This window comes from Salvelinus namaycush, chromosome 13, assembly GCF_016432855.1.
Source record: "Salvelinus namaycush isolate Seneca chromosome 13, SaNama_1.0, whole genome shotgun sequence".
NCBI classification, from domain to species: domain Eukaryota; kingdom Metazoa; phylum Chordata; class Actinopteri; order Salmoniformes; family Salmonidae; genus Salvelinus; species Salvelinus namaycush.
In genome coordinates, this window is record NC_052319.1 from 18,061,742 (window position 1) to 18,085,701 (window position 23,960).

Consider the following 23,960-nt stretch of genomic DNA (forward strand, 5'->3'; position numbering starts at 1 on the left):
GGATTAGCTAACACAACGTGCTATTGGAACACAGGAGTGATGGTTGCTGATAATTGGGCTCTGTACGCCTATGTAGATATTCCATTAAACATCAGCCGTTTCCAGCTACAATAGTCATTTACAACATTCACAATGTCTACACTGTATTTCTGATCAATTTGATGTTATTTAATGGACTTTTTTTTTTTTTTTTCAAAAACAAGGAGATTTCTAAGTGACCCCAAACTTTTTAACGGTAGTGTATATATATATATATATATTTACCAAATACAAAACATACACATACATACAATCAACATCACACAAACATGAACTACACAGTGGTGGAAAAAGTACCCAATTGTCATACTTGGTTAAAAGTAAAGATACTGTATCTGAAGAGAAAATGACTCAAGTAAAAGTGAACGTCACCCAGTAAAACACTATTTGAGTAAAAAAGTATTTGGTTTTAAATATACTTAAGTATCAAAAGTAAATGTAATTGCTAAAATATACTTAAGTGTCAAAAGTAAAAATAATTTCAAGTTATATTAAAAATACATTTTGGATTCACCAATGCAGTTGTTTTCAAATACATGCAACTTAAAAGTTTTATATCACAAAATGTCGATTTGAAATCTTTTAGACATCAGAGCAATCTTGAGGGAATCCTACTTGAGTCAGAAAAGGATATTGATATGATATGTAAGCTATACAAAACATTGCAGAGAGCCTATCCAACTCACAATCTCTTAGATAAATATAAACTATTGGAAACAAGACTTAATTAAAAGGAACTGATATTGGCACAAGATGGAGGGAATGTTGGAACGTAACTAACGAAAATGTACACCTAATCCATTAAAAATGAATTGAGATATAATAAAGCACAACGGCAGAGTCATGTCTTAAGTGTAAAACTAACAATGACTCAATAATCCATGCCTTCTTGGAAAAGTCAACAAGTTATGGGGGGAGTTAGAAAGTTGGCTGTATTACAATGTAAATGTACTTTTAATCCATCTGTCTGCATATTTCAAGACATGGCATATGAGGGTGCGGTGAGATACCCGATGAGTTGGATGATACTTTCCTGGTCAATCATCTTGAAAAAACGTATACTTAAAAACTGTAAATCAACCAATCCTTCGTCCTGAACACAATTGAAAGGTTAAATGCTTTATTATCTAAATGTTGAAAGTGCGTGGGCGACGGACAGAAACAAAAGTGCAGTTTGAGGCCATGTGGCGTAGAGTGATGAGGACACTGGATATTGGGGTGTGAGAATGTGTGTCTGGGCAGGTGTGATGTAGTTGCAGTACTTAAGTAAAACTACTTTAAAGTATTACTTAAGTAGTTTTTGGTGTATCTGTACTTTGCTATTTATATTTTTGACAACTTTAACTTTTTCCTCACTACATTCCGAAAGAAAATAAATGTACTTTTTATTCCATGCATTTTCCCTGACACCCAAAAGTACTCTCTACATTTTGAATGCTTAGCAGCACAGGAACATGTTCCAATTCCCACACTTATGAAGAGAACATCCCTGGTCATCCCCTGCCTCTGATCTGGCGGACTCACTAAACACACATTCTTTGTTTGTAAATTATGTCTGAGTGTTGGAGTGTGCCCCTGGCTATCCATAAATAAAATTTAAAAAAAGGAAATGGTGCCATCTGGTTTGCTTAATGCTGTCATGGAAATACATGTATTTCATATGGCCAAGTCATTTATGGTTTCAATGCCTTTAGTTTTCCATGTGGACCAATTTATCCGTGAATTCTGAAAAGCTATCCAATGATTGTTCCATAGGGTTTTCTTTTTAAGTAGTGATATTGGTTCTTGTAGAATACGTTTAAATCTCTTAAAATGTATTTTTTATCATTCTCATCAATCTACACACAATGCCCCATAATGATAAAGAAAAAACAGGTTTTAGAAATGTTGGCACATTTATAAAACAAACAACTGAAATATCATATTTACGTAAGTATTCAGACCATTTACTCAGTACTTTGTTGAAGCACCTTTGGAAACAATTACAGCCTCGAGTCTTCTTGGGTATGACGCTACAAGCTTGGCACACCTGTATTTGGGGAGTTTCTCCCATTCTTCTCTGCAGATCCTCTCAAGCTCTGTCAGGTTGGATGGGGAGCGTCGCTGCACAGCTATTTTCAGGTCTCTCCAGAGATGTTCGATTGGGTTAAAGTCTGGGCTCTGGCTGGGCCACTCAAGGACATTCAGAGACTTGTCCCGAAGCCACTCCTGCATTGTCTTGATTGTGTGCTTAGGGTTGTTGTAATGCTTTTAGCTTTATCCTTTGAAAATAGACACATGAAAAGATTCTGGGGATGAGCATGCACATCTTCAATACAATATGTACCCATGGTTCCTCTTTAGTGCATTTAACTATATTTCGCAAGTAAAAGCCTTGGGTGGCAAGTTGGTAAAATTCCAAGTCTGGAAAGTTAAAACCACCCTCAGACTTAGGAAGATGTAAAACTTTCCTTTTTATTCTATACGTTTTCATTTGATAATGTATTATTTGTGTATATTTTTGCTTTAAGACAATTCTATTATTTTTATTAAATATATTATTTCCAATTGGAATGTTGAAAGCTTCCAAAGTTTTGAATAGTTGAGAAATAAATCTGACACCGTTATTGGAAAGCTGGGATTCCCCACTATTAAACATTAGGCTTTGTAGTAAAGATGCATCGTTAAAACACTCGTAAGCCTAAATTCCATCGCTATCGAGAAACTGGGCCTATGGGTGTGCTCCGGAGGTTCGGGTTTTTTGGAGGGAAATTATTATTTGGGATTTGAAAAAAACTTCAGGCCACTCTTGAATGTCTAAAAAGAAACGTCCCTTTTTCAGGACCCTGTCTTTCAAAGATAATTCGTAAAAATCCAAATAACTTCAAAGATCTTCATTGTAAAGGGTTTAAACACTGTTTCCCGTGCTTGTTCAATGAACCACAATTAATGAGCATGCACCTGTGAAACGGTCGTTAAGACACTAACAGCTTACAGACAGTAGGCAATTAAGGGCACAGTTAGGAAAACCTAGGACACTAAAGAGACCTTTCTACTGACTCTGAAAACACCAAAAGAAAGATGCCCAGGGTCCCTGCTCATCTGCGTGAACGTGCCTTAGGCATGCTGCAAGGAGGCATGAGGACTGCAGATGTGGCCAGGGCTGTACATTGCTATGTCCGTACTGTGAGACGCTTAAGACAGCGCTACAGGGAGACAGGACGGACAGCTGATCGTCCTCGCAGTGGCAGACCACGTGTAACAACACCTGCACAGGATCGGTACATCCGAACATCACGCCTACGGGACAGGTACAGGATGGCAACAACAACTGCTCGAGTTACACCAGGAACGCACAATCCTTCCATCAGTGCTCAGACTTTCCGCAATAGGCTGAGAGAGTCTGGACTGAGGGCTTGAAGGACTGTTGTAAGGCAGGTCCTCACCAGACATCACCGGCAACAATTTAGTCTATGGGCACAAACCCACCGTCGCTGGACCAGACAGGACTGGCAAAAAGTGCTCTTCACTGACGAGTCATGGTTTTGTCTCACCAGGGGTGATGGTCAGATTCGTGTTTATCGTCGATGGAATGAGCGTTACACCGAGGCCTGTACTCTGGAGCGGGATCGATTTGCAGGTGGAGCGTCCATCATGGTCTGGGGCAGTGTGTCAGAGCATCATAGGACTGAGCTTGTTGTCATTGCAGAAAATCTCAACACTGTGCGTTACAGGGAAGACATCCTCCTCCCTCTTGTGGTACCCTTCCTGCAGGCTCATCCTGACATAACCCTCCAGCATGACAATGCCACCAGCCATACTGCTCGTTCTGTGCATGATTTCCTGCAAGACACGCATGTCAGTGTTCTGCCATGGCCAGCGAAGAGCCCGGATCTCAATCCCATTGAGCACATCTGGGACTTGTTGGAACGGAGGGTGAGGGCTAGGGCCTTCCTTGGTGGAAGAGTGGGGTAACATCTCACAGCAAGACCTGGCAAAACTGGTGCAGTCCATGAGGAGGAGATGCACTGCAGTACTTAATGCAGCTAGTGGCCACACCAGATACTGACTGTTACTTTTGATTTTGACCCCCTATTTGTTCAGCGACACATTTTTCCATTTCTGTTAGTCACATGTCTGTGGAACTTGTTCAGTTTATGTCTCAGTTGTTGAATCTTGTTATGTTCATACAAATATTTACACATGTTAAGTTTGCTGAAAATAAACGCAGTTGACAGTGAGAGAACGTTTCTTTTTTTTACTGAATTTAGATATACAGTATGTAGAAGTTATAATGGACCTGTAGATATATTTTCTATTGTTTTTGACAAACAAATTTGTCAAAATAATTATTGCCCAACCCTGTTGTTGACAAACACAAAACGTGCAGATAGCTGGCAAGCAGGCAGGCACAAACACTTACACTGACTTACACACACACACACACACACACAGACACACAAACAAACAAACAATCCTTTCTATCACAGTCAATCAGTGTGATTTTGTCTCTTTGGTTAAACCACACAATTGCAATCCATGTCAATCCAGCGAACCATGTAATTACATTTATATGAAGGAAATATGAGGGTATTGGAGTAAATAAGTTATGATGGAACTGTTATGTTCAGCAGAGCGGCATGTTTTCTTGTTTAAAGTTTTTTTTAAATGCAAATGTGATTGCTTATGTAAGATTCCAAGATTAAATTTGTCCTCCGAAAATCTTCTCTTTCTTATATTCAATGGTTTTTACACTCGCATTATATAAATACTTGCTGTTCTAATGCAAAAAATAACTTAAAACTTTATGCTCTAATCGTATAACTATATAGGCCCAGCATTGTCCTTATTCACACGTTTCAGCTCCAACGGGAAGAGAGACATATTTGTTGAGTATGAGTCACAACTTCCTGCTTTCTAGCTAGCTGGCTCTAAAAACACCTTCACTGGAAGAGAAATCCTACGCACTCAATTATGCTGCTTTCAAATATCATGCTGAGAGTGCCATTTCTGAGTTGAGTAACTTATTGTTTGTCTAACCTGCCTGTTCCTGAGGTATTAGAGCTGCTATTAGTGAGCTAAGAACAGAATAATGCAACAAGTAATTAAGTCATTGCATTATGTTTAGTAATTGTTTAGAACATTTGTAGAAAGCTGATGTTCTTTTCCTCATGTACAATTTCAGGTGTTCCAGCTCTGTTCGTGGCAACATGGGCAGTTGTCCGGGCAACACTAGCAGATGGAAGGTGAGTGAGACACTTGTCCAAATTCAGTATTTAGGTAATTAATGTAGATACAGTATCTAATAGCTATCTTCAATGATCTTCTCACCAGATGGAATCCTCCAGCTATGGCCCTTGCAAGCACCTTGGCAGGCTTCCATTATACATCCCCTGCTCTTCATATGCACTATATAAATATGAATTTATGTCGAGTGCCCTTACCAGTAGCAAGTGCACCATATCTCCTCCAAGGAATTGTGATGCAAAACATCATAATATTCAACATCACAATAGTGAATACATTTAAATTAACATCACCGTAGTGAATAGATTTACCTCTGTTTCATAGCTTTCTAGATAATCATATTGGTTTGAGCATTTTGTACTTACTTATATAGGCCTTTTTGTTCTTTGCGGAACATAAGCCATCGATGAATCGCCTCCATCCCTTTCATTATTTTGCTCTCTGCTCCAGGTGTTACCATGTCACACCCTCAGCCTTCATTTGAGCATCTGTACCAGCATGATATGTTGGATGAATTTAAACAAATTATTTTATGCTGTGAGTCATCAAAGGTCAAATAGGGGGTGCTTATTTTAGTCCTGTTTCACACATGTACAAGGGCATATCCCATTCCCCCTGAGACACCCTCGGAGAGTGGGGTGAGGGCCATGTGCTAAACAACACATGTACGAGACAAAGTCTGCTGGCGGGGTAACAGGCTTTATTCAGCCCCGGTGCCAGGATAGAGTGACTAAGGGGGCAGTTGAAATCTGCGAGGGGGCACAATATTTTGGGGTTCTTGCATTGGAATGATATTTAATGATCAAAACCTGAGGAAAACTAAAATCACACCCAACAGGCCATTCAATGCTGAGCCCTCTGAAGCCCCGCCTTCCTGGCTAGAATTCATTACCTTAATTCTTCGCTCTTCAGCTCGCCTGAAGGAAGAATGTGTCACGCAATTTAAACACTTTTTAAGTACTCAAAGACTAGATTCAGCTCCTACTTAGGTGTCTGTTAGTGGGGAAAGAGTACTAGTCCCCCTAGATGTTGCGAGTTTGGTCTTGGTATTATTTTTTGTGTTTGTTAAAAGCTCACTACTTTCTGCTCTGCTTGTGTAGCCAGTGCTTGAGTAAGATGGCCAGTGGTAAGAGTAAGTTCAAAAATATTTCCTGGGATTGCCTTCATTCAGCCATCTGGTGCTATCAGGTTATGGCGAGTTCATGAATGTAGAGGGTATGGAGGAGAAAGGGTTAATTTTCACACCACCGATGGATAGAAAGCTGGTAAATTACTTAGCACCAGAGGCTAACAAGGGGGCTTATTCTAGCATGGTGCTTCCGAATAAACAGTGCCGGTTCTCGGCGGATCAGCTGGACAAAGTGTACCAGGATGAGCCAGTTTCGCCAGCAAGGTTGTTTGGCTCGGCTATGGAGTACTTACTGGCCATTTCGAGGAGAAACATAAACAGGACGCAGCTCTTCCGGGACTTTTCCCATGAAAATCCTTTGCGGGGGCATCTCGGCAGTTCCCGAGGCATGAAGGAAAGGGTCCAGGCCAGAAGCGGGTTTCCCCGGGCCAGGGGGTGGCTTCGAGGTCAGTTTATGACCATCTTGGTGCTTCTGGGCAACGGCAGATGTCTGGGTTGAAGGAGAGCATGGTGAAAGCAGATTCTTCCATGGTGCGGGGGAAGTAGCGGACCTTGCGACCCTAGCTGGAGGCCAGGGGAGGGGGCGTGTTCTCTGGGCCCTCCTTCTCAAGCATTAACTGTGGCAACAGTGCTCACAAGTGGCTCGGTCAATGGGGACAAGTTACTAGTTGCCGAAGTCCCCGAACCTAGTGTGGGCCGGGGATCAGAACGGCAGTACTACGAAAGCAGATTATTCAGGGGTATCGAGAGTACAGTATCATCTAGGTGTGGGCATAATAAACACAGTTCCTTCCCCACGTTCAGACACACGGTTGTCAAGAGTGGTGGATATGAAAACAAGCATGTCATAAAAAACACATTTTCCAGCCTCCCTATTGGTGCAGCGGTCTAAGGCACTGCATTGCAGTGCTAGAGGCATCACTACAGACCTGGGTTCAATCCCGGGCTGTATTACAACCGGCCTTGACCGGGAGTTCCATAGGGTGGCACACAATTGGCTTTGTGTCATCTGGGTTAGGGGAGAGTTTGGCCGGGGGGGCTTTACCTGGCTCATCGTGCTCTAGCGTCTCCTTGTGGCGGGCTGGGCACCTGCCAGCTGACCTCGGTTGTCAGTTGAAAGGTGTTTCCTCCAACACATGCGGGCGGGTGTTAAGAAGCGCGGTTTGGCTGGTCATGTTTCCAAGGACGCATGACTTGACCTTTGCCTCCCGAGCCCGTTATGGAGTTGCAGCGATGAGACAAGATCGAAATTGGGGAGAAAAAGGGGGTAAAATACAAAAAATATATATATACTACAGTTCAAAAGTTTTGGGTTACTAAGAAATGTCCTTGTTTTTGAAAGAAAAGCAAATTTTTGGTCCATTAAAATAACATAAATTTGATCAGAAATACAGTGTAGACATTGTTAATGTAGCTGATTTTTTATGGAATATCTACATAGGCGTACAGAGGCCCATTATCAGCAATCATCACTCCTGTGTTCCAATGGCACATTGTGTTAGCTAATCCAAGTTTATAATTTTAAAAGGCTAATTGATCATTAGAAAACCCTTTTGCAATTATGTTAGCACAGCTGAAAACTGTTGTCCTGATTAAAGAAGCAATAAAACTGGCCTTCTTTAGACTAGTTGAGTATCTGGAGCATCAGCATTTATGGGTTCGATTACAGGCTCAAAATGGCTGGAAACAAAGGACTTTCTTCTGAAACTCGTTAGTCTATTCTTGTTCGGCTGACAGAAACCATATGAATTAGCTAATAGCAATTACTATTTACAATTCATATCATCACGGGTGAGCTCACCATTGATAAAAAATAATTGAGTAAAACACTTTCTAAAAAATCGAAAGTAATCTGACGATAGATAGTGTGTGCTCGCCGCCATATTTGTTTTTTCATGTCAAACGAAGATAAGAGGAGACAAGATGAGTTTTGTCTGCAGTATTGATATTGATGGGGGTGTGTCTTCTACCATCTTTAACGTTGACGCAGGGAGTCAGGAAGCAGGTGCCATTGGTGAATTTAATAATAACGAACATAGAACGATACAAAACAAGCGAAACGTCTGCCAAGTAAACATAACCAATACTACCTGATAACAAAAGAGTGCTATATAAAGGGTAAGTAATCATGGAGTAATGAAGTCCAGGTGTGACTGATGATGAGATGCAGGTGTGCGTAAAGATTGGTTTGATCTGACAGATGTTTACGTGACACCCAGAATGCATCTCTGCTGACGTTGAGCGCCGGAGAGGGGGAGTAGAAGTGAGTACTACATCAACTCCCCCCCACCCCCCCACCCCGACGCGAGGCTCCAGCCACAAGATGACGACGGCCCCAAGGGCGAGGAGCGGGCCGGTCCGGATGGCAAAGGTGGAATTCTTGGATTATGTTGGGATCTAGAATGTCGTCCACTGGAACTCAGAACCCAGCACCGTCTAGGAGTGATCTGACGGCATAGGCGGGGCTCCCCTCGATGTCCAAGGGAGGCGGAGGGGTGTCGGGGGGTGTTGTGAGGAACGGGATCAGCCAAGGGACCAGGAACCACCGGCCTGAGGAGGGAAACATGAAAAGATGGTGAGATCCGGTAGTTAGTGGGGAATGGCCCTACAAACCGGAGACTCAGCTTTTTACAGGGCAGGTAGAGTGGGAGGTTCCTGGTGGAGAGCCCTTTCTGTTGGCGGACGGTGCGCTCGAGTCTCGTGGGCATCGTTCCATACCTCTTATGTGCGCCTGAACCACTCGTCCATTGCAGGAGCTTCGGTCTGGCTCGGAGTCCACCGAGCCAGGGCCGGCTAATAACCCAGAACACACTGGAAGGGAGTCAGCCTGGTGGAGGAGTGTTGCAATGAATTCAGCTCAAGGAAGGAAATAGGGCCCAATCCCCCTGTCGGTCCTTGCAGTGACTCCTCAGGAACCTCCCTAGCTCCTGGTTCATCCTTTTCACCTGCCTGTTAGATTGAGGCCGTACCCGGAAGTGAGGCTGACCGTGGCCCCTAGCTTCTCCATGAAAGCCTTCCAAACATGTAATGTAAATTGGGGGCCACGATCGGAGACAATATCCTCCGGAATGCAATAGTGTCATAAGACCTGCTGGAACAGTGCCTCAGCCACCTGGAGAGTGGTAGGAAGACCAGAGAGAAGGATGAAACGGCATGATTTTGAGAATCTGTCCACAACCACCAAAATGGTGGTGAAACCATCAGAGGAGGGGAGATCAATGACAAAATCAATAGACAGATGAGACCAGGGACGCTGAGGCACGGGAAGGGGAAGGAGTTTTCTTGCTGGAGTGCACCGGGGAGATTTAGATTGAGCACATACTGAACATAAATTGACATAGTGTGCAACGTCCTGTGCCAAAGTGTGCCACCAGTATTTCTCAGAAAGGGATTGAGTGGTGTGGGTGATACCTGGGTGTCCAGCAGCGAGAGATGTGTGTGCCCAGGTCAACAACCAATCTCTGACCCCTGTGGGGACGTAGATGCGCTCCAGAGGGCAGGTGGCAGGAGCGGGTTCTCTCTCCTGAGCCTGGCGGATGTCCACATCTATGTCCCAAAACACGGGGCCAACAATACGGGAGGACCGATTGATGGGCTGGCAGACACTCACAGGGCCTTCACTGACGTGGAACCACGGGGTGCAGGAAAGCAGATCCTCTAACATCCTGGTCCCCAGGTGGTAATCCACCTCTCTGACAAGGAGATGGTGGGATTATGGAGTTGGAGCCACGGGAGGCCAAGGAAGACTTTGTGTATGGGTGCAGATGTGATGAGGAAGGAAAGGCTTTCCTGATGCTTGGGTCCCATGGTTAGGGTGAGTGGAGCTGTGACGTGCGTAATAGTGCCGGATCACAATGGTCGCATATCCAACGCTTGGACCAGAAACAGAGAGGAAAGAGGCTATGAAGTGATGTGCAGGGAGGAGGCAAGGGCCTGGTCAATAAAATTCCCTGCAGATCCGGAATCCACTAGAGCTGGAGAAACAATAGATGAGGGAAAGCCAGCTAGTGAAATCAATACTAAAAAAGGTTTGGTGGAAAGTGATGATGGAGTACTCACGACCTAACCCAGGAGACTGATGATCACAGGGCCGTCCCCTGCTCTCTTGGATTCTAGGTTGGGACGTACCAGGCACCGTTGAATTTGGTGCCCCTCCTGGCCGCAATAGGGACAGAGCTCTAACTGTCTCCTGATGGCATCGCTCAGCCGCGGGGAGGCATATGGCCCCTACCTCCATGGGTTCAGGCTCTGACTCAGAACGGTCAACGAAGGAGGGAGAGAGGTGATGGGGGTGCCGACGCTCCCGAAGAAGGTTATCCAGATGGATGGCCATCGCGATGAGTGTGTCCAAGGTTAGATTGTCATCTCGGCACGCTAACTCCGTCTGGACCTCTTTGCAAATTCTGAATAGGGTGCAGAGCACCGGCTCATACTCCGCTGTGGTCTGGCCATCCTGCCATAGTTGGAGTAGGCGCTCACCCCCATCTCTGCCCTCCGAGGGTGGATGGTCAAAGACCCCCCTGAACCCTTCATAGGATCCCAGCTCCTTCTCTCCCAGACAGCCATAGCCCACTCCAACGCCTGTCCGGTCAGCAGGGAAATAACCGTGGCAACTTTGGACCTCTCGGTGGTGGGGGCTCCCATCTGATCATAGAAATCGAGGGAGCACTGGAGTAGGATGCCACTGCATTTGGAGTGAGACCTGTCATATTTGTCTGGGAGGGACAAACAGGCATCGCTGACCTGGGCGGACTGTTGGATGGGCTGGGGTGCTGTCTTGCTGGGTTGACTTGTGGTAGAAAATTCTCTGCTTGTTGGAGGTGACACCCCTTGGGGAAGGTTGAGACATTGAAGAACGCAGTGACCTCATCCATAGCCATCCCCAGTTGTGCCAGCTGGTCGTGGTGTTGGCGAAGTAGGTGTCCCTGTTCGCTGACCATCTGGGAGATGTCCTGATTAATTGCTGCTTCCATTTGTTGAGGTAATATTCTGTAACATTGATGCAGGGTGTCAGGAAACAGGTGCAGTTAGTGAGTTTAATAATAACTAACATAGAATGATACATAACAAGTGAAATGTCTGACAAGGAAACATAACCAATGCTACCCGATAACTGATAACAAAAGAGTGATATATAAAGGGTAAGTAATCAGAAAGTAATGAAGTCCAGGTGTGCCTGATGATGAGACGCAGGTGTGTGTAAAGATGGGTTGCCAGGACGGGTGGTTAGTAGACCGGCAATGTTGAGCGCCGGAGAGGGGGAGCGGGAGTAGACGTGACACCATCATTCACTTTCCTTCATTCACTTCCGGATGTTTACTCGAAAGATCCCTTCACCTCATTTTGTTATAGCATCTTTGTTCTGCATAATGTCAACAAACATGGCTCCACACATAGCTGGCAAATATCTTAGCATTAGCTCATCACAATCATCACATCAGTACAACCTTCAAAAAAGTATGTTACACACATCATATGTGTCCATTGCAATCTATGCAATAATGCATAATTTGTCATCAGTACTTGAAAACGTGAATAAAACAGTGAATACATTATGCATTATACGGTAAGTATGCTACAGTAGGAACGACAACACGATACACAGAAAATAATTAACTTACTTTGATAGGCATGCATACATGTCCAAAGTTATTATTTGTAAAGAAAACAACAATGAAGGCAATCCGAGCGCCAGCCGGAAAATTTGCCGGTGGGAAAAAGTTTGTGCAAGAATGTGCAAATGTCTGCATACTTGATCTGGGGAACCACTGGGGAATTGCTTGGGCTCTCATGGAGGAGAGAAGTTTGTCCGGCTCAGTAACGCCTCAAACATAAATTGTCTGCAACAGTGAAATGGGCTACTTCTATGTGAATTAATGAGGAGGCGAAAGACACTTCAATTCAAACTGTTAAAAAAAAAGAATAATTTGAAATTGACAAGTTGAAACATTAGCAGGCAGTGTGTCTTGGTTTGAGGGCAGTGCGCGTTAACTGTCCTGTTGCGTAACAATCACATTTTAGAACAATGAGTGCATTCCGACATCAGGCGCATAAAAAACACACGCTGGTGCGACCAGTAGAGATATTTGGAACTCACACGTGAAAAGGTTTTAAAGGAGTATCTCCTTTTCAGAGCTCTTTGGTGGACATTTTGATGTTCTTGCAAGAGCTCATTTCCACATTGAAGGGCCTTTAATTTAGCACATTGAAAGTTTATATGGCAGCCATCTCGACATGTCATGTAAGGATCAATGGCTCTACCCCGGGTTCACATCCTCTGGTGGTGCGGTTCCTGAAAGACATGCGTCTGCTCAGACCAGTGTCTAAGCCTATGGCACCGACCTGGCTTTGGTCCTGGCTGCTCTGTGTAAGCCTCCGTTTGAACCATTGGAGTCTGTAGACCTGAAGGTCCTTTCCTACAAGACTGTCCTCCTCGTGGCCTTGGCATCGGCCAAACACGTTGGGGATCTCCACGTGCTATCAGTACACCCTTCCTGTTTGGAGTTTGCGCTTGGCGACTCCAAAGTGATGTTATGTCCTAATGCAGCTCTTTCTTCCAAGGTTACGCCTATGACTTACAGGTCCCTGGCTTTCGAGCTGTTCCCTTTCACACCTCCTCCAATTGCTTCTAGTGAACAACAGGGGTTGCGTGACCTGTGTCTGGTGCGCTCTTTACGCCTGTATATTTTACCAAGTCACGACAGATGTTCTGTTCTGACTTGTGATTGTTGTTGTAAACGTAGGGTCTATGGACTTGGGCTACAGTAGCAGTGTGTCCGTGCTCCAAGTTGCAGAAGGTTATGGTTCCCTATATGGGGCTCTGACATTTCAGGCCTCATGAGGCTCTGACAGTTCAGGCTGCTCCGGTAAGTATTAGGGGTAAAGGTGGCTTTTGTAACCCCTTTTTGGAGCTGGTAGAACCTGTATGTGCTTGGGCTGCCGTGGGCGTCCTAGTTTGGTACCCTCTGAGCCAGCTTGGGGCGTGATTGTACGTCCCCATAGTATGTTATATTGAGTGACCGACTGAAAGCGAAGGTACAATTATGAATAGAACTACTGTTCCCTGAAGGATGGAATGAGGTTTAACATATTTTTGCCCCGCACCATCAGGGGTTTGGGCTCACTGAAGAGCGGTACTGAATTGAGGAAATTAATGTGAGCCCTGGTATTATTGCCAGGAAGGCGGGGCTTCCGATGTAGGGCTTGGCATTCATTGGCCTGTTGGGCGAGTTTAGTTTTCAGGAGAATATGATTGGTCATTGACTCCCCATAGTATGGTATACCTTGTTCCCTCCTTCAGGGAATAGTAGTTATATTCATAACTGTACAATATATTTTCCCATCCAGTAGGAACCTTGGTCCTGTCTATCTTCAGTGTTTACTAAAATTCTCAGATTTATTTAACTATCTCACTCCGTAACCCTATGATTTCATTCTGAATATCGTGTGACCTGAATGTGGCATTGTACTGTAGGGTATGGTTCCTGGCAAGTGCCTTGTCTTTTCTGAGTGTATATTCTATCGTAGACATAGAAAGTTCCCTGTCCGCCTCCCCTCTGGACTCTATCACGTCCAATGTCCCCCTCATTGGTTGCTGGTTTAAAACAAGGAACTCAATAATGTCCACAATCGCCGACAAATGCATGCAATTTCTTGCCAGTTGCCCAAACCTTAACAAGTGTCGATACCTCAGTTCCCATAGCACTTTGAACTTGTTTTTCTTTCAATAGTGCAGTGCATTTCAAATGCTCCTGGCTTTATTCGTGCCTAGCGAATCCTTTGGTACTATGAATAGCATGCTTCCAGTTAGAATTCCCAGCTTGGGTGAAGGCCTTGTCTGTGTTAGCATTGGACCCAATACAGAACTTTCGATATGGGAAACAAAGTGCTGCATCTGCAAAAAGCGAGTATTCCAGCCACTCTCTTCCTATGAATCAGTTGCTAATAAATGTTTTTGGACAGAAAACATGCAGCTAGGGTAGGATTCTCCTCTGTTCCAAGATCGTCAGGAACGGTTGGAGGTGGAGGGGGCTGTGGAGCCATTATCCTGGCAGCGCCAGGATAATGGGGGGTGGTACGCAGAGCTAGCTGGAGCTCAACAGCTTCATCGCTGCTGGGCTTGGCAGCGGCTTTGGTGGTTTGATGCTGCTACTGCTGTTCATCGCTATCAAATCAAATCAAATCTAATTTTATTGGTCACATACACATATTTAGCAGATGGTGTGGGTGTAGCGAAGTGCTTGTGTTTCTAGCTCCAACAGTGCAGTAGTATCTAACAATTCACAACAATACACACAAATCTAAAAGTAAAATAATGGAATTAAGAAATATATAAATATTAAGACGAGCAATGTCGGAGTGGAATGAGTAAAGCAGCATGTAAACATTATTGAAGTAACTAGTGACCAGTGATTCCATGTCTATGTATATAGGGCAGCAGCCTCTAAGGTGCAGGGTTGAGTAACCAATGGTTGCCGGCTAGTGATGGCTATTTAACAGTCTCATTGAGATAGAAGCTGTTTTTCAGTCTCTCGGTCCCAGCTTTGACCACCTGTACTGACCTTGCCTTCTGGATGGTAGCGGGGTGAACAGGCCGTGGCTCGGGTGGTTGATGTCCTTGATGATCTTTTTGGCCTTCATGTGACATCGGGTGCTGTAGGTGCATAGAGCTAATGCGTTTTAAAGCAAGATAATTACAGGCGGATGCATTATATCACGTTATTCACATAGCCTACCAGCGTTTTTCTCACTTTTTATGAAAACAAAAGAAGTCATACCTAACCACCCAGTGACTTTCCATAGCCCCCCTACACACCCACACGCACACACACACACACACTCTGTCCATGGTGCTGATACAACGCAGTGGAGATACGGATTTCACGCCAGGGCGGCAAGTAGCCTCGTGGTTAGAGCATTGGGCCAGTAACTGAAACGTCGCCGGTTTAAATCCCCGAGCCGACAAGGTGTGTGTGCTCTGTCGATGTGCCCTTTAGCAAGGCAGTTAACCCTAATTGATCCTGTAAGTCGCTCTAGATAAGAGCATCTGCTAAATGACATGTAGGAACATAAAACTAGTTGGAAAAGTTTCAACTAAGGGGTCTAAGCCCCCTTTTAAGGGTCACACAGTTTACCTGTAGCCAATTAGCTAAACAAAATAGTTGGTTTGTGCCCTACAGTGTCAAGGCAGTTATCATCACACAAGCTTACATAAATGTCCCAAAAGGAATATGAATCCTATTCTGCTTGTCTATTAGTCATGGAAATTAATTTTTCCCTGCTGTTACTTAACACCTTCCTTAATTAAGGACCGGAGCGGGGAATTAGCGGCCTGCCGCAAATATTGGCTGAGGAAATCTGAAAGTGCTTGCTTTATATTTATTTAAGCCTAAATGACACCCTGGGCTATCAGCTCTCTCTCTCTCCCCCCCCCCCCCCCCCTCTCTCTCTCTCTCTCTCTCTCTCTCTCTCAAGCTGCCTTAAAGAGAGTAAGCTTTTGTAGAAAAGGCAATCATTTTGAAAAAGAGCCAGCTTTTGAACACGGCTGTGTAAATGGATCATTTTAATTTCTGTGTTCTTGGTTTGTTTATAGATGATGTACTTAATACACAACTTTTCAGATGTAGCATCATAGTTAACAATACATTAAAGATAGAATCCTTAATGGTGGAACAGCGACATCTGTTTGCAATATTACAACAACAAAGAAGTTACTGCAAACAACAAACGCTGTTAACCCCCTCGAACATCATTGTATGTGTTGGGGCGGCCAGTGGCGCTGTTTCCCCCTACTGCGGATTCCATCTTTAAGGATTTTTCTGTCATGGATTACTTGCAGCCAGCTTCACTGTCAGTTTGAAATGGGACTGCCTAGTTTTAAATCAAGTGTCAACTCTGTCCATTTGAGACACACTGCTGTTTAGTGCAGAAAAAACACAACTGCAAGGTTGAATACCTCAAATCGCCTACAAATTCCAATTATGGCTAGCTATCATACCTAAATGTGGCACATTTTTGGAGTGAAAATAAGACTTTTGCAGACTTTTTCAAACAGCTTCCTATCTAATGTGTGACCAAAAACCTTCCAAATCATGTTAGCAGAATGTCTACCTAGAATCTCCCTTGGTTCTCAGCATGACTTCACTTTGGATGGGTGTTTTATTTTCAGAGCTTGTCGTTCTGCGATTCATGAAGTAAACACCCCTAACCGGATTAAGTGTGCTCAAATAGCGGGTAAACAAACCTTTTTGACAGAATAAGCTAAACACATTCTCACATTGAATGGGTAGGCAGCCATAGCCTTTGCATTGGCCCTGATGGAACTCAATGAAGCTCTCTTTAACTGCCCTGTCTGTCACTGTAATGAATATGGAGGAGTCTCTTAATGGAGTTCATTATCCTACCACAGGAATGTTAAGTGCAGTTCTCCTCTTTCTCCAGCTCACTGCATCTCTCTCTCTCTTCACCTCTTTCGCTCTCTCTATCCCTCCACTTCTCTTTTCGTTTCTTTGTTTTGATCACCCCATATTTATTCCTTCACTCCCTCTAACTTTATCCTCATTGTTTGACTTTTTTAACCATCTATTTTACTCTCCTATTTTCTAGGTGCTGGGAGTTAAGTGCTGGGAACATTAAGTGGATATACCAGGTTCCCATTCTGACAGCCATCGGAGTAAGTCAGAGAAATGCTTTGCTTTTTGCCTGCAATCTCCGTCTCAGGGTTGGTGCAGCTTAAGGATGACACGCTTCCTCAGGAAAATAGATCAACTATTCCCCCTAACTTTTCTCTCTGTTTCATAACACACAGCTGAACACCCCTGTGGCAGGGACACAGACTGATATGAGAGCAGGAAAGGCAAACTCAGTTCACATGATAATTGCTCTTTCTCTCTCGTGTGCGCGTGTGAGTGCGCGCATGCGTAGGTGAGACCGTGTGCATGCGTGCGTCTGTTTACGTGTGGGTATGTGTGGGCGTACGTTTGTGCATGCATACGTGTGTGCATGTGCTTATCTGACGATCCCACCAATTATTCAGCAGTTAACACCCACAATGAACTATAAAAATACATCTCCTTTCCCTGACAGTTGGAATCGAATGTCTAATCAATATCAGTCCCAGAAAAATAACAACAACATTGTCACTAATATGTAGATCCATACAAGGAGCTGAGCAGCATCTAATGAATGTCAGACAGGGACAACATGAGTTCAGAAGTCTCATGACCTTGGTGACCATGATGTTACAATTGCGAACACTACAGGACAGAGGCCAGAGAGGCAGGAAATGGAGATAGGAGGATAGCGAGAGATCATTCGAATTCCCAGAATATAATGGGGCTTTAGGTCTATCGTAGGCATGAGTATATAATATACACATAATGATTATGATGTTTCGTAAGACTTGTTGTGTAATTTGATTCACTGATTGGTTCAAACCTTTGGTATAGAGTTGTTCTTACTTTATAATTACGACCACAGTGCACACAAATCCTTGGGAGAAAATATAGACAACCAATGAAGTATATACAGTATGTTTACAGCTTCAGTTTATTTAGTTCAGACGACCTACTTTTTTGTCAGTGTGTGGGTTATCGGGAGCTTTAAAGATTAGACACACAGACCTGCCTGCTGAGACCCATCACCAAGCTAAGTTGTTTCAGAAGCTGAAGAAACAGACACAGTGTGATGATGTCTGCTTCTTACACTGTCTATGGGGGTCTCTCGCATGAATGAAGCCAGCTAGAGAATTTTGAGAATCTTTAACTGGAAGAAAATTGCACTCTGGCAAAATATGATTGATTTTGATGGAGTTTAAACATTCAACTCTGCCCCCCATTGCCCCGCCATCTCTGTGTTAGCTCTGGGAAATCATTTTTATGCAGACTGCGATGTGAGCAATAGTAACTCCTTTGGAGGCACACTTACAGTATCTTATCATAAGAGCCAATTTGCCAGTTGCAGCTTCCACTCCACTGACTGTCTGACTGACTTTGAAGTGTAATCCTTTGCGATGGGAGTTCACAATGCCTGATGTAGGATTAATAACATACTGTACATAATTTAAATCCTGATGTTGTTTCTGTTCACGTTTCACTTACTCGATCTGCCAGACTATGTATTCTAAAGCAGGTGCGTTGTTAAATCTTACATTCAAATTAATTTTGCCTCGTGGCCAGCTGTTTTAATCAGTTATTCTCCCATCCTCCCTGCCGGTAAGCAGCTTTGGTCTCAGTCTCTGTTCCCTTTGGGTCTGAGACTGGAGGGAATGTATACAATTACACTGATTTGAAATGAAGGAGTATTAAGTGATTGGGATCTGAGGAGGGTGATCTGAATCTATAAGTAAGGTGGAATGAATAAGAGATCAAGGTTAAATCCCAAATGGCACCCTGTTCCCTTTTTACCTGGTCAAAAGTAGTGCACTATAAAATAAATAGGGTGCCATTTGGGACGTAATCAAAGAATCTGGCTGGAAGGAATGAACTGAGGTTGAGATTAGTTGTCTGAAAAGATTATATCTGTTCTGAGAATATACTGGATCTGGGTCTGAAGGCTTTCCATCCAGCCCTGCTACTCGTCATTTAATTATGGTCCAGGGAGAATACTTTTTAGTTAAATAGTTAGAGAAGTTGAATATTTGAATGAAAGTGTGTTAGTTCACGGCTGGCTAGCTCTCCAGTATGGGATTTGGAAAACATTCTCACTCATATGGTGAGAATGGGCTTGTGACAACACAGAGGCGGATGCAAGATGCAAGCAACGATGGTTTAATGAAATACAGTTTACAGCAGCAACAGGACAGACAGACTGTACTCAGACGGAATCCGACCCAGGGACTAGGGCGCATATACCGATGATAGCGTGCTGAGAAATCCAGGGGAATGTGTCCGGATGGGTAGGAAGGAGCCCAGAAGATAATCCACACAAGGGCGCCGAGAGAAAGAGCCCAGACACACGACACAACCTCAGGGAAGTAACAATGATCTGACAACAAGAAACACTGGTTACAGAACATATAAAGGGAAGATAAGTGATTCCAGCTGGCGCAGACAATCAGGCCGAGATTGGGAACCACGCCCACACAAACACGGGAGAGAGAGAGAGAGAGAGAGAGAGAAAAAAAAAAAGAGAAAGAGAAAGAGAGAGAGAGAAGGAGGCAGTGGATTCATGAACCGTGACAATACCCCCCCCCCTAGGAACGCCTCTTGGCGTTCCCAGGCGAATTTACCTGTCGATTGAAATCATCGATAAGGGAGTGATCCAGAATGTCCCTAGCAGGTACCCAACTTCTCTCCTCCGGACCGTAACCCTCCCAGTCCACCAGGTACTGGATTCCGCGTCCCCTCCTTCTAGAGTCCAAAATACGATTGACAGAAAAGGTGGGTTCCCCATCAACAAGTCGTGGCGGCGGGGGAACCGGGACCGGCGGGTTAATGCGTGCCTGAAACACAGGTTTTATTTTAGACACATGAAAGGTAGGATGAATTCTCCTATACGCCGGAGGAAGCTTGAGCCGGACCGCCACCGGACTAATGATCCTGGTGACTTTGAACGGCCCGATAAATTTGGGGGCAAGCTTGTTCGAAACGGATCGGAGTGGAATGTTCTTAGTAGAAAGCCACACTCCTTGGCCAACGACATATACCGGAGGCTTCGACCGGCGGCGATCGGCCTTAGCCTTGGTGCGCGCCCCCACCCGGAGAAGAGTCTCACGGGCTCTGCTCCATGTGTGACGGCACCTCTGGATGAAAGCGTGAGCGGAGGGAACAGTGACCTCGGACTCCGTACTGGGAAAGATAGGTGGCTGGTAACCTAAACTACACTCAAACGGAGAGAGACCCGTGGCTGCCACTGGCAACGAATTGTGAGCGTACTCAACCATAGAGAGTTGTTGACTCCAGGAAGAGGGATTCTTAGAAACCAAACATCGCAACACTCTCTCCAAATCTTGGTTGGCCCTCTCCGTTTGACCGTTGCTCTGGGGATGAAACCCTGAAGACAGACTGACACTCGCTCCCAGTAACCTACAAAACTCTTGCCAAAACTTGGACACAAATTGGGGCCCCCTGTCAGAAACTACGTCCATCGGCAGGCCATGTAAGCGAAAGACGTGATCCACGACAGTTACCGCTGTCTCCTTGGCAGATGGTAATTTAGGCAAGGGAATAAAATGAGCCGCCTTCGAGAACCGGTCCACCACGGTCAAAACAACCGTCTTGCCCTGGGAGGGCGGGAGGGCGGTAACAAAATCTAGCGCGATGTGGGACCAGGGTCTCGAAGGGACCGACAGCGGTTGGAGTAACCCATCTGGAGGTCGATTAGAAGTCTTCCCAGTGGCACAAACCGAGCAAGCCAAGACAAAACTGTGAATGTCACGAGCCATCAGTGGCCACCAAAAGCGTTGCTTAACCAAAAAGCTAGTGCGGCTGACTCCTGGATGACACGCTACGTTGGAGCAATGCCCCCACCGAATAACATCGGACCGACACCCCTCCGGCACAAACAACCGATTAGGCGGGCAACCGGGCGGAGGCTTTACCCCTTCTAAGGCCGTTTTGACCCTCGATTCAACCTCCCATGTGAGTGTGGAGACCACTAGGGTCCCGGGTAGGATGCACTCGGGAGTGGATGGGCGTTCGGAATGGTCAAAAATGCGAGAAAGGGAATCGGGTTTGACATTCTTGGAACCCGGGCGATACGAGAGAGAGAAGTCAAAACGTCCGAAAAAGAGTGCCCACCGCGCCTGCCTGGAGTTGAGTCGCTTGGCGGTTCTGATATATTCCAAATTCTTGTGATCGGTCCAAACTATAAAAGGTACCCCCGAACCCTCTAACCAATGGCGCCACTCCTCCAGTGCTAACTTCACTGCCAACAACTCTCTGTTGCCAATGTCGTAGTTGCGTTCCGCAGGTGATAACCGATGGGACAGGAACGCGCAAGGGTGCATCTTGTCGTCAGAAGAGGAACGTTGGGAAAGTACCGCACCTACCCCCACCTCTGAAGCGTCCACCTCCACCACGAACTGACGCGAGGGATCGGGAGCTATGAGGATGGGGGCCGAAACAAAGCGGCTCTTGAGTTTGGCGAATGCAGCCTCGGCTGTATCGGACCACCTGAACGTCACTCTGGGGGAGGTTAAGGCGGTAAGAGAAGCGACTATCTGGCTAAAGTTGCGAACGAAACGCCGGTAGAAATTGGCGAATCCCAGAAACCTCTGTAGGGCCTTACGGGAATCTGGGCTTGGCCAATCCACCACAGCCTTAACCTTGTCAGGATCCATGTGAATACCTTCAGTCGAGACGATGTAACCTAGGAATGGAACGGATTGTGCATGAAAAATGCATTTCTCCGCCTTGACAAAAAGTCCATTCTCCAACAACCTCTGAAGCACTCGTCTGACGTGCTGAACGTGTTCCTGGAGAGAAGAAGAAAAAATCAGTATGTCATCCAGGTAAACATATATGAACTGATCAATCATATCTCTCAGCACGTCATTGACGAGTGCCTGGAAAACCGCTGGGGAGTTGGATAGCCCAAAAGGCATGACCAAATATTCGAAGTGCCCTCTGGGGGTGTTAAACGCGGTCTTCCATTCATCCCCCCTCCTTATGCGAACCAAATGATATGCATTACGTAAATCCAACTTAGTGAACACGGATGCTCCCTGTAACCTTTCAAAGGCTGAGGACATCAACGGTAAGGGATAGGTATTCTTCACTGTGATGTTATTCAACCCACGGTAATCAATGCAAGGACGCAGAGATCCGTCCTTCTTCCCCACAAAGAAGAACCCCGCCCCCGCTGGAGAAGAGGAAGGACGAATGAATCCAGAGGCCAGAGAATCAGAGATGTATCTCTCCATAGCCTCCCTCTCAGGAACAGAGAGTGAATATAACTTGCCTTTAGGCGGAGACTCACCTGGCAATAATTCTATTGCACAGTCATAGGGACGATGCGGAGGAAGAGAAGCAGCACGGGACTTACTGAACACCTCCTTCAGGTCGAGGTATTCAACGGGCACGTTAGACAAATCCACTGCCTCCTCTAGAAACACAGAATCAGACACAGATGAACAAGCAGACACTAAACAGGACTCAAGACACTTGTTACTCCACATGGATATAGAGTTATGACCCCAGTCAACTCTGGGGTTGTGTTGGGTGAGCCAAGGGTGGCCGAGAACTAATGGTGCAAGGGGTGAGTCCATGAGTAGAAATGATAGTGTCTCAGTGTGATTGCCAGAAGTGATGAGTGTGATAAGTTCAGTGGTGTGAGAAATGTTGGGGAGTTCTTGACCATTGAGAGCGTTGACGGATATCTTGTGCGTGAGTGAGGTGATAGGAATCTGGAGTTTGTGAGCGAGCTTGAAGTCCATAAAATTACCCTCTGCTCCTGAGTCCAGTAAGGCTTGGGTGTCGTGCGTGTGGGTGGCCCATCTTAGTCTTACCGGGAGGAGAGTAGATGAGGTCTTCTCTGTGGTGACACCACCCGATAGTAGCCTCATACTTACTACCGGGCCTGATCTTTTACCGGGCAGGAGTGGATAAAGTGGCCCGCTCTACCACAGTAGAGACAGAGTCCTTGGGATCTCCGCCTCTCCCTCTCTTCCCGGGAGAGGCGAGCTCTCCCCAGCTGCATGGGTTCGTGAGCGGAGGCTGAACTGGCCGTGTTCCCGCCGCTGGCATGCCAGCCCTCCGTGTCGTTATACGGTCTGTTAGGGCATGCTCGGCGGCCAATACGACTCAGACGAGCGTCGACCCTCAAGGCTAGTTCCACTAGTCCATTTAAACTCCTGGGAAGGTCCAGAACATAGATCTCCTTCTGGATCCGGTCCTCCAGCCCATGCAGGAACATGTCCCACTGCGCCTCCTCGTTCCACTGACACTCTGCGGCCAGAGTGCGGAATTGGATGGAGTATTCCGATACTGAACGGTCTCCTTGGCGAAGGTCAGCGAGTAGTCTGGCCGCCTCCCTACCCGCCACGGCCCGATCGAAGACCCTTCTCATCTCCTCGGAGAGTGTCTGGAAAGAGGTGCAGCATGGGTCCTGGTTCGCCCACACCGCCGTTCCCCAAAGAGCCGCTTTGCCTGATAGCAGTGTGAGTACGAATGCTACCTTAGACTGTTCACGGTTGAAGGTCCGTGGCTGCAACGAGAAATGCATGGAACATCTCGTAAGAAAAGCTCTGCAATAGTCAGGATCACCTGAATAACCCTCTGGTGTCGGTAGCCGTGGCTCTAGCTGGGAATCCGGCTCTGGCGGGGCGGGTTGAACTGCCGGTGTAGGTGGCGCAGCGAGACCCCTCAGATGTTGTAATTGTTGGGTCAGCTGGGATACCTGCGTCGCAAGGGCTTGTACTGCCCGACCTGTGCTGGAGATGTTCTCCTCTTGTTGATCCATTCTCGTGATACTGCGGGAAATGAATTCGGTCAGACTCGTTGAACTCGCTGCATCCATGGTGGGGTCAGATCATTCTGTGACAACACAGAGGCGGATGCAAGATGCAAGCAACGATGGTTTAATGAAATACAGTTTACAGCAGCAACAGGACAGACAGACTGTACTC

General features: G+C 45.7%; 1 protein-coding gene across 1 annotated transcript in view; it reads left to right on the forward strand.

Annotated features, from left to right (window-relative positions):
* LOC120057800 (parathyroid hormone 2 receptor-like) overlaps nucleotides 1-23,960 on the forward strand; it is a 137,030-nt gene that overhangs the window by 96,665 nt on the left and 16,405 nt on the right. Inside the window, exons 11-12 of the mRNA XM_039006266.1 lie at nucleotides 5,204-5,264; nucleotides 17,000-17,066. Of these exons, the coding sequence (XP_038862194.1) occupies nucleotides 5,204-5,264; nucleotides 17,000-17,066 (128 nt within the window). The remainder of the gene's footprint in view (nucleotides 1-5,203; nucleotides 5,265-16,999; nucleotides 17,067-23,960) is intronic.